Source organism: Scyliorhinus canicula, chromosome 5 (assembly GCF_902713615.1).
Source record: "Scyliorhinus canicula chromosome 5, sScyCan1.1, whole genome shotgun sequence".
Taxonomy (NCBI): domain Eukaryota; kingdom Metazoa; phylum Chordata; class Chondrichthyes; order Carcharhiniformes; family Scyliorhinidae; genus Scyliorhinus; species Scyliorhinus canicula.
Genome location: NC_052150.1, coordinates 57,640,617 through 57,654,860, shown reverse-complemented (window position 1 = coordinate 57,654,860; position 14,244 = coordinate 57,640,617). Strand labels below are relative to the sequence as shown.

Sequence of the window (14,244 nt, the reverse complement as noted above, 5' to 3'; positions counted from 1 at the left end):
TAAGTATTTTCTCAAGCTAAAGGGACACTTACTTGATCCTGCCATGTCCAGTCTATTAAAATGTGCAACGCGTTAACTGCCTTGGGTAAATCTTTCTTTCAAGTTGCGAAAATAGGTTTGGATTAAATATTAGCTGCTGCAGCCTCTGTAGATCCTTAACCCTAACACAGTGTTAAAAATCAGCAATTACTCTTATCCAGTTTCATTACGTTATAACTTGTAAGTATAATATAACTGTTCTGTCCGACCAGCAAGTTGTATGTGTAAAATAGTTTATTTTATGCACAAAACTCAAGATATACAATCTGTGTATTGAAGAAACTCCTTCAGTTATTGTCCAGGGTCATCTTTAAAGAAGCATTAGGCAATTTGTTATTTTTGCTCCATTGGTCAGAATATGGTTAGGTGCATTACAGCTTGTTACATTTATTCAATTGCTGCGCATTAATCTTTATGTAGCACATATTTATCATGAAACATATAGTGCTGGTCTGCCCTTTCTAGCAAACCTGCTGAACAATAACTATCTATTAGAGGTACATTCTCCCTCCAAATGCTTAACTGCAACCAATGCCTAATAAACTGATGTAATTTCGCACCCTGGGTCAAAAAATGTGATGAAAGTTCAGTAGCATTAACTGAATAGAAACTTTGAGTTCTTCTGGAGAACATCTTCTGGAGATGTGCTGTCTCAGCTCCATCACACAAGGAGTGACTTTAAAGAGTACTATTGATTGAGACGTCATTCTTATGCATTGTCCCGAGCAATAAACAATGAGAGAGACCAAGATAATGCTGAATGATGGTATTAGAAGTCTAATGATAGCCACTAGCTTAAGGACGTGCCACATCTGATCCAATCTCTGGAGCAATGTGATGACTCCTGAAGGTCAGTAGATTGGTATACAGTTGTAAAGTGTGCACATATCCAACACATAAAGGCAATAAAAAGAGTTCTGTCTTGGTAGGGATTAATGGGCACCTATACAGTCCTAGCACTTCGGTTGTTTTGTAAGAATCCCTGTTGTTGTCAGCAGTAAGCAGCTAGGGCCTGTGAAACCTGAAAATAATATAGCAAAAATTAATAGATGGCATGCATTTAAAATATGAAGTCATTCTGTTTAATATGTTGTAAAGCAGGCACACTTACCTTGTTAGGTGCCTACTTAATTCATGCACTTCCATTTCAGTGCTCTTGAATTCATTCAATTCCTTACGAATAGCAGCCTGAAAAAGGATTGGAATTCTTTTTGTGATCCTGGGCTTTCATTTCTTTCTTGTGCTATTTTTACATTCCATCAAATTTTTGTCTGTCTGTCTCGTTAAGTGAGGTCAGAAAGTATACAAGAGTGGTGAAAATTTGGAACGCTCTTTCCCCAAGAAGCTGCAATTGAAAATTTGAAAACTGAGATAATAGATTTTTGTTAAGCCAAGATATTAAGAGGCAGGAAGGTGCAGATTGAATGTTGGAACCCGCTCAAGGGGATGGATGGTTCCATATTTAATTCATTTAAAATAAGCTCAAAGAAACTCCACAAGAGCAAACCCATGCATCCCTGTGTCCAGAGGAATGCGACACAGATTATCCCTCCACACAATGACATTTTCCTCTTATGTCCACAAGCTCCTCACCTCTCCCGTTTATAACTGTGATTTGACAATTGGGCCCACTTTCAGGATACGCTTTAGAAAAAATTGACTCTTGCCCAACGAACCCCAAACTGCATAATAAGCCAATAACTTTGCATGGATGATGGTGGGTGTCAATTATTACCAATGATGTAGTGTGAAACATTTTACTACGTTAAGGATATAAATGCAAGTTCTTGTTATATGCTATAAACATTGCTGCCAAAATTCGATATCAATTGATTTTTTATTTCAAGGAAAGCTTCTGTGAACTGGAGTTCATAATGCTGGGCATGCTTTTGGTTAGTTCAAAAACGATAATAAAATTAATGTTCAGCCTTCCGGCTTATACCGTTTGCCACTACCTGCTCCAGCACGTCGACGAGAAAGACTCATCTGAACAGCGGAAGCAAACAAGGATACCACAACTGTGGCTTTAACTGAGACTAAGGGTAGGATTCTTGCAATGAGTAGGATGGGTGAGCAAGCTTCCAAAAACAATGGGCGAGATTCTCCGGACTCACGACGGTTCGGAGAATAGCGGGCGTCGGAAATTTTTACGGCGACGCTGTTCCGACGCCCTCCCGCTATTCTCCGAACCCCGCAAAATGTCAGAGTCGCCATTCCCGACAAACGCCTCCTTCCCGCCCCTGACACGACCAGAATCGCCACTGATAGCCCCCCCCGCTATTCACCGGCCCGGATGGGCCGAAGTCCCGACGTCATGGCGCCCTGTTTGCACGTCGTGAAACACACCTGCTTTTTAAATTCGTCAACCAGTCGGCCTGGTTGACGACAGCTTGGAGGAGGTCAGGGCACCACTCTGCGCACCGCTCAGCGCACCGCTCAGCGCACCGCTCGAGTCTGGCCACAACGGGGAAGGCATCCCTGAGAACGGGAGGGGGTCCAGAGCGGGGGGAGTGTGGGGCGACGGGGGAGGCAGTGGGGGAGACGGGGGAGGCAGTGGGGGAGACGGGGGAGGCAGTGGGGGAGACGGGGGAGGCAGTGGGGGCGACGGGGGAGGCAGTGGGGGGCGACAGGGAAGGCAGTGGGGGGCGACGGGGGAGGCAGTGGGGGAGACGGGGGAGGCAGTGGGGGGCGACGGGGGAGGCAGTGGGGGAGACGGGGGAGGCAGTGGGGGGCGACGGGGGAGGCAGTGGGGGAGACGGGGGAGGCAGTGGGGGGCGACGGGGGAGGCAGTAGGGGGCGACGGGGGAGGCAGTGGGGGGCGACGGGGGAGGCAGTGGGGGAGACGGGGGAGGCAGTGGGGGGCGACGGGGGGGGGGGTTAGGTAGAGAGTGAGCCGTCCAACCCCGTAACAAAATGTCTGCCACCATGCCATGGTGTGCCGGTGACGAGGACACGGCCGCTGGTTCCCCTGTGGCTTACGGCCACAGGCCACTGACGCACCCGTGAGGAGGCCATAGTTTACTGGCCGTTGGATGCAGAAAGTGACGAGGGGTTAGGCTGACCGCGTGTCAGCAGCGCGACCAGGCCACCGGGACACACTGGTATCCATGGCTGGCGGCTGCCGAGGTGTCGACTAACCTCCGTCTAACATGTCCCGTTTCTCTGCCCCCACCACCCTTCTGTAGGTTAGCACGATGTATGGGAACAGAACGGCGATGTTCTGCGCAGTGGTTGGGGCCGCTCTACTGGATTTGGAGATGCAGCAGCATCCACACCCACAACCCGCAGTGGCTGCAGGGCCAGCTGCAGCAGCAGAGGGAAGGGCCGAGGAGTTGCCAGTCGTCGAGCAGCATGGGGGGGGGGAGGAGGAGGAGGAAGAGGAAGAGGAGAGAGTGAGGGTGCAGCCACGGCGCCAGAGGCGACGACCAAAGCCGAGGGTGTACCGAGTCCGGGTCTCTTTCCTAACAATGACGGACATCACCTGCAGGAGAAGACTCTGGCTGAGTAGGCAGACGGTGATACATATCTGCCAACTCCTGTCGCACCTCGCCCCACGTGGAACGGGGGGAGGACACGCGATCCCGGTTGCCATCAAGGTGACGGTCGCTCTGAACTTCTATGCTACCGGCTCCTTCCAGTCTCCGAGCGGGGACGTCTCCGGGATCTCCCAGTCATCGGTGCACAGGTGCATCCGGGATGTGACCGACGCCCTCTATGCCATCGCGGACCGCTACATCACCTTTCCCGAGGACCAAGCAAGTCAAGACTCACGAGCCCGTGGATTTGCCAGTGTGGCCGGGATACCGAGGGTTCAGGGGTCAATCGACTGTGTTCACGTCCCCATGCGCCCGCCTGCTGTGGACAAGGAAGTGTTCACAAACAGGAGGGGGACATACTCCATTAATGTCCAGGTGGTATGCGACCCCCACATGAGGTTCATGAACGTCTGTGCAAGGTTCCCAGGGAGTGTGCATGACTCCTACATACTAGCGCAGTCGTTCATCCCTGCGATGTTTGAGGGACGTCCCCCTCAGGGGCTGGTTGCTAGGCGACAGGGGTTATCCGCTGAGGTCTTGGCTGATGACGCCTATACGGAGGCCTCAGACCAATGCGGAAACACGATACAACGAGGCCCATGCAGCAACCAGGGGTGTGGTGGAGCGCTGCCTTGGCCTCCTGAAGATGAGATTCAGGTGCCTGGACCGCTCCGGAGGGGCCCTGCAATACCAGGCCGACAGGGTCGCTCGCATTGTAGTGGTCTGCTGTGCGCTGCACAACATCGCGATGCAGAGGGGAGATGACCTGCTGCAGGAGGCGGAGGGAGAAGCTAGTGGCAGTGGTGCCAGCACAGAGGAGGAGGAGGAGGAGGAGGAGGCGAGGGAGGAGGAGGAGGAGGAGGAGGAGGAGGAGGCTGGCGGAGTGGCGGGCGCAGAACGCAGACACGACCCAGGTGCTGGTGATGTCCAGGAGGCGGCACGACGGACCCGGCAAGGACGGCGGGCACACGGCGCCCTGGTGGCAGCACGGTTCACGCAACGCATGTGACGTCCCCGATGAACACCAAACCACCACCTGCATCGCTAGTCATGCAGAGGGTCACCACACAACTAACTGCCACCACCACAACCCCCCCCCCCCCCCCCCTCAGTGTACACTGCTCCACTTCGACATGACACTTATCACTGGGTACAGACGGAATGGCACAACATTGATGGCTGTGTCAGTGGGTGTGATCAGTGCCATGTGGAATGATGACAGCCCGTTCTGCGAAGAGCTGTGAGCTCAGAATCGTTAGAGAGAGTCTGACCCATGGCAATAGCTGAACCATCCACCTTGGTGGCCGCTGAGTTCGTCACTGACACTCCATCACGTGCCCGCGTGGGCTAGCTGTGGGAGGGGGTAGGGGCAGGGACTGCACACCCGGCACCGAGGTTTCACCACCCGTCACCCCCAGCGACACTCGGCCACCATCACGATTTCTGTGGCTGTGGAACAATCACACGGTATTACAAGTAAGGTGGAACAGTGCGTTTAATATTAACAATTATTTACAGGTGCCCTAGCCCCTACAACTAAACTGTGCCCTTCACCCGTGCCAACTTACTCAGTGTCTATCTTAGTTGCCTTACGGGCCCTACCACTATGTCTAAGTGAATCCCCAGATGATACAGCAGGAGTGGAGTAGGATTGCTGCGAATCGCCCCCCTCGACTCGTTTCTCCTTGGCTAAGCGTTTCCTGGGGCGACCAGGCCTTGATGGGCCAGGCTGCTCTGCGGGCGTCTCGGGTGACATTGTGCCACCCTGCTCTGCCTGCTGCCCACCCGATGCACCAGGGATGGGACGGGGGGAGGCCGAGAATTCCGGGACGTCCCGTGATGGAGTTAATGGGACAGGCCCCGAAACCTCCTCCTCCCTCGGGGAGCCCGGTGGCCCCCGGGCCTCACTTTGGGACAGAGGTGCGAGCGGGGAGGTGCCCCGTCGCACCACCGACACCTGGCGCTGCCAGTCCTGGAGGCCTGCAACGGTATCCACCAGGATCCGAAGGTTTGCAGAGACGGAGTCCAGGGAGTTAAACATTCCCACCAGGGACTGTGCGACCTCAACCTGTGTGTGCACGACGCCATCCAGCACATGTGTCAGGCGGTTGATGGTCTCCGCGACCGACTGCTGCGACTGTGCTATCGACTGCTGCGACTGTGCTATCGACTGCTGGGACTGTGCCATGGCGTGCTGCGACTGGGCCATGACCTGCTGAGACTGGGCCATGACCTGCTGAGACTCGGCCATGGCCCGCAGGGCGCCGGCAATGTCGTTTTGGCTCTGGCACATTGCTGCCTGTGAGAGGGCAACCCTGTCCAGGGCCGAGGATGACGCGTGCACATTAACCCCAATGTCTTGCATAACCTGACCCATTGCCTCCACCGCGGATGCCACCCGTGCGGTGTCGGACTGAGTCTCTGCCATGAGCGGCACCACTCCCTGCTCTTGGACGCGGTTCGACTCCTCTAACAGCGTCTGCAGAGCCAGGAAGGCTGCCCTCCTCCCGCCATTGTTTCCCTGGGTTTCCTGAGGCATCGGCTGTGCGGGTGGGTTGATAAACTCCAGGAACTCAGAAAACGTCTGGGAGCCAGCTGCATCCTGGGCCTGGTCTGGCCTCCGCGAGTCCGGGCCCTCTGTTGCTCCGACCACCACCTGCTGTACCTGCTCAGCTGTGATGTGCCAACCAGACTGTGCCCCAGGAGACTCATCACTAAATAGGCCCGCCGGGGTGTGTGTCTCTGGGATGATGGATGTGGTGGGAGAAAGCAGTGCCGCAAGCCTGACGCTCTCAATGTTTAGGGCCTCCTCCAGGGTGTGAGGCTGCTCAGCGACAGGACGGTTGTCCCTGGCCATTTCTGGTGGTGGTGGTGGACTTCGAACCCTCTGTGCGTCCTGGTCCGCAGATTGGATTGGGGCGGGTGGGGCTGCCCGCTGATCGGGCACCCTCTGTTGTGAGGCCCCGGGTGAGGTGGCGGCAGATTCCTGTCTCCGTCTGGAGGAAACCGGCCCTGGTCGTCCGGCATCACGTCCTAGGGAAGAGAATGAGACGGGTTATTTCGATTTGCTCGGCAGGCCGCTGGACGGTCCCAGTGGGCAGGGTTTGTGAAGGGACAGAGGACGGGGGAGGTGTCCCAGTGGGCAGGGTTTGTGAAGGGACAGAGGATGGGGGAGGTGGCCCAGTGGGCAGGGTGTGTGAAGGGACAGAGGATGGGGGAGGTGTCCCAGTGGGCAGGGTGTGTGAAGGGACAGAGGATGGGGGAGGTGTCCCAGTGGGCAGGGTGTGTGAAGGGACAGAGGATGGGGGAGGGGTGAGTGTTTGTCAGGGAGGGTTGTCTCACTTGCTGCAGTTCCGCCAACCTCGCATTGCGCGATATCGCGGGTGGCAGACCCCCCAACAAGGTCCAGGGCCCTCTGTTCAAAGGTGCTGAGGGGGTGCAGGTTGGGCGAACCCCCTCCAGTCTTGTGCCGCTCACGGTGGTTATGAGCGGCCTTGGCCTGTTGGGGGAGGGAACATCGGTAGATCATTACAAAACGGTAGGTATCAGCAGTCCGTTCAGATACTGGCACAGTTTGGGGGGGCAAGTTGTCATAAGACGATTGCATCTCTCCTCGGGGCCAGAGCGCTGGGTCTGTGACAACTTTGTGAACCACCCTCAAATAACTCTGCCCCAATCCCTCTTCCCCCCCCCCCCCTCCCGTGCCGGGGGGGGGGGGGTGCTTAAGTTAAGGGGGAGGGATGGTTGTGACTAGGGGGCACCCTCATGGCACTTACCCTGGCAGACCTGGTGAGGTCGTGTAGCTTCTTCCTACATTGCTCTGCTGAGCGAGGGGTCTGGCCCACAGCACTGACGGCAGCAGCCACGTCACGCCAGGCGTACCGCGCTGGCAGGTTGGCGATGCCCTCTCCGCGGGCGGATGATGCCCCTCCTCTGCTCCACGGCATCAAGCAGCGCCTCGACGTCAGCATCTACAAAGCGAGGAGCAGCTCTCCTCGGCTCCGACATCCTGCCCGACAGATTCTGTGGTCGCCCGCGCCTTTTTACGGCGTCGGGCGGCATCACGTGGGCGTGATCGTGTCGTCATCGCGTTCCGTCGTCATCACGCACGTAATTGACGCGGCCGCGCTACTAGCCCATTTCCAGGAAGTGAATCCGTCGGGAAATGAAGCCTTCGCGACCGTCGTAAAACGCTCCCGATTTTTACGACGGTTTTACGACTTTCCGCGGGTGCGGAGAATTTCGCCCAATGATTTGTGATTGAATTAGTGGACACATTAAAAACTGTGGGTTGATTAGGAAGAGCTGGCACGGATTTCAAAAAGGGATATCATGTTTAAATAACTTGCTGGAGTTTCTTGAAACAGAAGGGCTCCACAAGGATAATGCAGTGTACATAGACTTTCAGAAGGCATTTGATACAGTGCCAGACAACAGACTTGTGAGAGAGGTCAAAACATAAACCACAAACTGAAAGTGAAGTTTGAAAAAGAGTACGGTGATGTAAACCACCATCTGAAATAAAGACTCTTTTTTTTCCATTTTTGATTTTTTTGTACCTCTTCCTTCCCCTCTGTGTTTGTCAGTCTTGTGTGTGTGTGGAGAAGAGGGGGGGCGGGGGGGGGGGGGGGGGGGTAAGTAAGTTAAAGTGGGGAATTAGGAATGAGCCAACAGTTAACCAGTTGCATTTGCTTCATATTTCATTATAGTTCTTGCTAAACATAAACAGTAATTGTGTTTACATTTACAAACCTGGTGACTGTAATTATTTGGCAGGCAAGGGTCAAAGACATTGGGTATTTTTCGAAGAATTATTGGTCAATTGTTGTGACTCCGGGTCAAGTGGCAACAAGGTAGCATTGTGGGGCAGCACGGTAGCATTGTGGATAGCACAATCGCTTCACAGCTCCAGGGTCCCAGATTCGATTCTGGCTTGGGTCACTGTCTGTGCGGAGTCTGCACATCCTCCCCGTGTGCGCGTGGGTTTCCTCCGGGTGCTCCGGTTTCCTCTCACAGTCCAAAGATGTGCAGGTTAGGTGGATTGGCCATGATAAATTGCCCTTAGTGTCCAAAATTGCCCTTCGTGTTGGGTGTGGTTACTGGGTTATGGGGATAGGGTGGAGGTGTTAACCTTGGGTAGGGTGCTCTTTCCAGGAGCCGGTGCAGACTCGATGGGCCGAATGGCCTCCTTCTGCACTGTAAATTCTATGTAAATGTAAGTGGGACTGGAATTGACCGTGCACTGGCCCGTGCCAGAACAGATGGGAGAGAGTGAGCAGCACAGTTGTACAGTGGTTAGTACTGCTGTCTCACACCGCCAGGGACCTGGATTAAATTCCGACCTTGATGACTGTATGGAGTTTGCACATTTTCCCCGTGTCTGCGTGGGTTTTCTCTAGGTGCTCCGGTTTCCTCCCACAGTCCAAAGATGTACAGGTTACATAGATTAGCCATGATAAATTGCCCCTTCATATTATTTGGAGTTACAGTAATAGAGAGGGGTGAGTGCTCTTTAGGAGTGCCTGTACAGACTCGATGGGCCGAATAGCCTCCTTCTGCACTGTCGGGATTCTATGATTCTTCTGAGTGCAGATGAAGTTTACAAGAATGATTCCAGGGATGAGAAACTACAGTCATGATAGATGGAGATGGTGGGATTGTTCTCCTTGGATAGAAGAAGTCGAAGAGGAGATCTGACAGAAATTTCAAAATCATGACAGGGTCGGACAGAGTTCCTGCTTGGAAAAAGATTCAGAAAGACAGAGCACAGATTTAAAACAATTTGCAAAAGAAGGAAATGTGATGAGAGAAAAAACTTTTTCACACAAAGCAAGAAATTAGCAAAGTTTTAGGGAAGTTTTTTTTTACATAGGGGGTTGTGGGTGCCTGGAACTTGCATCCGGAGGAGGTGGTGGAAGCAGGTACGATAGTGTAATGTAAGAGATGTCTTGACGAATACATGAATAGGATGGGAATAGAGGGATACGGACTCGGGAAGTGTGGCAGGTTTTAGGTTAGACAGGCAGCATGGTCGGCGCAGGCTTTGAAAGCTGGAGAGCCTGCTCCTGTGCTGTACTTTTTTTTGTTATTTGAAAGCTAATGCAATTTATTGTCAGGGGAATTAATTACACACATAGAGAGGTTATGCTTCAATTGTACTAGGCTTTGGTGAAACCATATCCGGAGTACTGAGTACAGTGATAGATATTGATTTATTGATTCATTCATTTATTTGGTGCCTTTAAGGATTGATTGAATGTACAAAATTATTTTTAAAACTCTGTCTGCAAAAGGAAGTGCACGCACCAAATTAATCTTGATGGACATTAGTAAATCTTAAGTAATGACCAATGTTTGATTAATAAATCATTTTATAAGTGATAGACATTTATTTGAATAAATCAGGTCAGCTGAGAATTAGAAACCAAAGAGAGTAAATGAGGGATTGGACCATCGATAAGAAATTTCTTAAGACTTCGTGGCTAAGTGATTGTTCTGAATTTATGCTTCATAAATTTTTGAACCATCTACCGATTTACTTTGTTTAAAGTAACTTTCTTTATACTTTTCATATGCTTTTTGTTCAACACTTTTCGCTATTCTTTGACCAGTTTATGTTGATCAACGTATTTGATGTAGTTTTTATGCAAGTGTATCAAGGTGAATGATTAGCTAATAAAGTTGTATTTTGGATATCTCCAATCAACCAAACTTGTGACTCTTACGAGAAGATAGAATGAAATTCTAACAGTATCGGTCTCCTTATTTAAGGAAAGACGTAAATGCGTTATAAGCAGTTCAGAGAAGGTTTATTGGACTAAAACATGGATGGATGGGTTGTCTTATGAGAAAAGGTTGGACAGGTTGGGTTTGTATGTACTGGAGCTTAGAAGAGTAAGAAGTGACTTGACTGTGATTTCACAGATACACTTGAGGGCTATAGGTTGGGATATGCCACTGTCGCCCCCGCTTGAGCCCTGGAATGAAGTGGAGGCATAAAAGTTCAGGGCTGCGGTGACCTTGATGGCCACTGGAGAATGGGTAGCCTTCTCTTCCACGTGGGGTGAAGTCCGCAAGGACACGGCACAAGTGCTGTACCATCCCCTTGTTGAGGCAGAGCCTCCTGTGGCACATGATGTCAGACGTCTCCTCAAATGACCAGCAATGCCTGTACACCTTGGGCCATTGCCGACCTCCCTTTCTGCACCCCCCCCCCCCCCTGGCCTGATGGGTGATGGGTCCTCAGGGTGTGGGGAACTTCAGTTGATGCTGCTATCACTGCCTTCTCTAGCATCTGGCCACCTGGCCTGCGACCATAACTGGGAGGGCAGCTGCTGCGGTGTCCACAATATCATCCATCATGTGACATATGTGGAACTGGAGAGCGTGAATGAACAACGATCAGTTAGGGCCTCCATCCCGGGACCCTTGGGTCCCCAATGCCTCCCCCACATTCCCCCCTTTTCCCACGGTGTTATCCAATGAGCCGGTTGTGCTGGAGGATCTCATCCTGCATACGCCCCTGGCCACAGCAGGGGCCGCTGGGCATCAGACTCCTGCCAGGGACTTATATGATCCGGGCGCAGGTTCACCTCCCGATCCACATATCCCCAACGCCCAGCTCCAAAGTGTTTGATTGTTGACTGCTGCCTCTGTTGTGTATACTTCCAGTGTTCAGGCAGAGTATCAAGGCCTCATGATCTGATTGGGATGCAAGGCAATAACACTCACCTGTGACATGGCAATTCTACCTATGGGAATCCACTTGGGAGCTTTGGAGCGCTCGCATAACTAACATTGCCAATTCCCTATTACAATAGCCTTCAGCGATGCAGCCAGAGGGATGATCAAAGGGAGTTAAAGTGCCCTGCACCACATTGGGAGTGCTCGGTGGAACGGACAGGCAGCAGCAGATGTTGCCCCTGGTATGGAATACATTATGTGGGGGAGGTTGCGAGCATTGAGCCCATCACTCCCCATCCCAGGGGTGAGCACCGCCAACATCCCTGAACAAGCCCGCCCCCCCCAAGGACTGGAGTGCCATTAACGATATGGAGATTGGCCTCAATTGGTGATTATTGGTTTCTGCCACGTTTCTTGCCATGAGATCCGGATCTCACCAACGAGAGCGGGTCAATTGGGTCGGAAACTGTCGGTGCCCGGTGCGGATCCTACTTTCAACCCCTCCCCCGATCTAACCGGCTCATGCTGTGGCCAGGTGCAACGCACTCGTTAGATCGTGTCCATTGTTCTTTGTATTGTAAGTACTGTTCGGGGGCAGAGCTTCAGGGGACGGGCATCAGACAATGTCCTGAGGCCGTTGATACATGGCGCAGCTTACTCTGCGAGTGTGCCGCTTTGGAGGGGGCGGAGCATCGCGAAAGCGGTGCCGTTCCGATTTGGTCGGGAACTGTGATTCTCCGGATGATCGCCGCGCGATTTTGGTGTTGGCGACCGAAGAATCTGGCCCTTTATCTATGCCCCTCATAGTTTTATACACATCAATCAGGTCCCCTCTCAGCCTTCTCTGCTCCAAGGAAAACAACCCCAGCCTATCCAGTCTCTTTTCATATTTGAAACGCTCCAGACCAGGCAACATCCTGGTGAATCTCCTCCGCACCCTCTCGAGTGCAATCACTTACTTTCTATAGTGTGATTACCAAAACTGTACACAGTATTCCAGCTGTGGCCTAATCAGCATTTTATACAGCTCCAGCATAACCTCCCTGCTCTTATATTCTATGCCTCTACTAAGAAGGCAAGAATCCCAAGCAGCTGCGTTCCGGGATCTGTGGACATCACACCAAGGTCCCTGTTTCTGTGTACTTACTATGTTCCTACCATTCATTGTATATTCCCTTGCCTTGTTAGTCCTCCCAAAATGCCTCGCCTCACACTTTTCAGGGTTAAATTCCATTTGCGACTGTTCTGCCCATCTATATCTAATGCATTCTGCAATCTAATGTATTAACAAGTATCCATGTGGAAACAGGTATTAAGGAAAGAGCAATCTCCCGGCATCTTGTCTGTGTGTTCATTATCCTCACTAATTACCACACCACCAATTTTGTGTCAACTGCGAACTTAATGATCATACCTCCTACATTCGCATTCAGATCATTAATGTACATTACAAACAGCAAGCAAGTGCCAATCCCTGGGGAGCACCACTGGACACAGGCTTCCAGTCACTAAAACAAACTTCAACCATCACCCTCTGCCTCCTGCCAAATCTGGATCCAATTTGTCAAATTGCTCTGGGCCATATGGGTTCTTACCTTCTTGGCCAGTCTCCCATGTCAAAAGCCTTACTGAAGTCCATGTGGACAACATCAACTGAACTACCCTGGCAAGGGGATGGAAATCAGAACAGTAAGCCAGCAATTGTAGAGACTGGGGATGAGCATGGTACCAGGGCCAGGCTGGCTAAGAGGAAGGGCAGGCTGGGGGAGGTCGAATTCATTGGGCTTGGAGGTCTGGGCTTGAAGGTCTGGAGTGTATCTGCTTGAATGCACGGAGTATAACAGGTAAGACAGATAAAGTTAGAGCCTTGATTCATGCGCGGAACTTGGATGCGGTTGCTGCAACAGAGACTTGGTTAAAAAATGGACAGGACTGGCAGCTAAATATTCTAGGATATAGGCGTTTTCGGCAAGACAGGGAGGAAGGTAAAAGAAGTGGGGGAGTTTCAATACAGGTTAGAGAACATATTACAGCGGTACAGAGGGCGGACACCATGGAAGAATCAAGTACGAGGCACTGTGGGTAGAACTCAGAAACAGGAAGGGGCAGTCACAATGATGGGGGTGTTCTACAGGCCCCCCAACAGCCCACGGGAAGTTGAAGAACAGATATGTAAGCAGATTCTGGATAGATGTAGAAATAATAGGGCTGTTGTAGTGGGAGACTTTAATTTTCCTCATATTGACTGGAAAGCCCTGAGGGCTAGGGGTCTAGATGGTGAAGAATTTATTAAGTGTGTCCAAGAAGGTTTTTTTGGAACAATATTTGGATAGTATGACTAGAGAATTGGACCTAGTATTAGGGAACGAACATGGCCAGGTTATTAAAGTTGCAGTGGGAGAACATGTGGCGATCAGTGACCACAATTCTGTAAGCTTTCGGATATTCATGGAAAAGGACCTGTGTTGTCCTAGGATTAAGGTGCTAAATTGGGGGAAGGCTAACTGCAATCAGATTAGGCAGGATTTGGAGGCTGTTGTTTGGTGGAGGCTGTTTGAGGGTATATCCACATCTGGCATATGGGAGTCTTTTAAGGAGCAGTTGATAGGAGTGCAGGACAGGCATGTGCCGGTAAAAAGGAAGGATAGGAAAGGCAGGATTCAGGAACCATGGATGACCAAGGAAATTGCGAATCTTGTCAAAAAGAAAAAAGATGTGAGGTACAGGCAACTAAAAATAGATGAAGCACTTGAGGAATACAAGGAAAGTAGAAAAGAGCTCAAGCAGGGAGTTAGGAGGGCAAAAAGGAGTCACGAAATGTCCTTGGCAGACAGGATTAAGGAGAAATCGAAGGAATTTTATACGTATAGAACATACAGTGCAGAAGGAGGCCATTCGGCCCATCAAGTCTGCACCGACCCACTTAAGCCCTCACTTCCACCCGATCCCCATAACCCAATTACTGCTCCTAACCCTTTTGGTCACT

General features: G+C 51.5%; 1 protein-coding gene across 8 annotated transcripts in view; it reads right to left on the bottom strand.

The window, feature by feature from the left end:
• Positions 1 to 255: 255 nt before the first annotated feature.
• Positions 256 to 14,244, bottom strand: part of phactr1 (phosphatase and actin regulator 1) — a 707,078-nt gene continuing 693,089 nt past the window's right edge. For all 8 annotated transcript variants that reach the window (XM_038797115.1, XM_038797116.1, XM_038797117.1 and 5 more), the window contains 2 exons: positions 1,151 to 1,227; positions 256 to 1,060 (listed from right to left, as the gene is read on the bottom strand). In XM_038797115.1, coding sequence (XP_038653043.1) covers positions 1,045 to 1,060; positions 1,151 to 1,227 — 93 coding nt within the window. In that variant the 3' untranslated portion in view covers positions 256 to 1,044. The remainder of the gene's footprint in view (positions 1,061 to 1,150; positions 1,228 to 14,244) is intronic.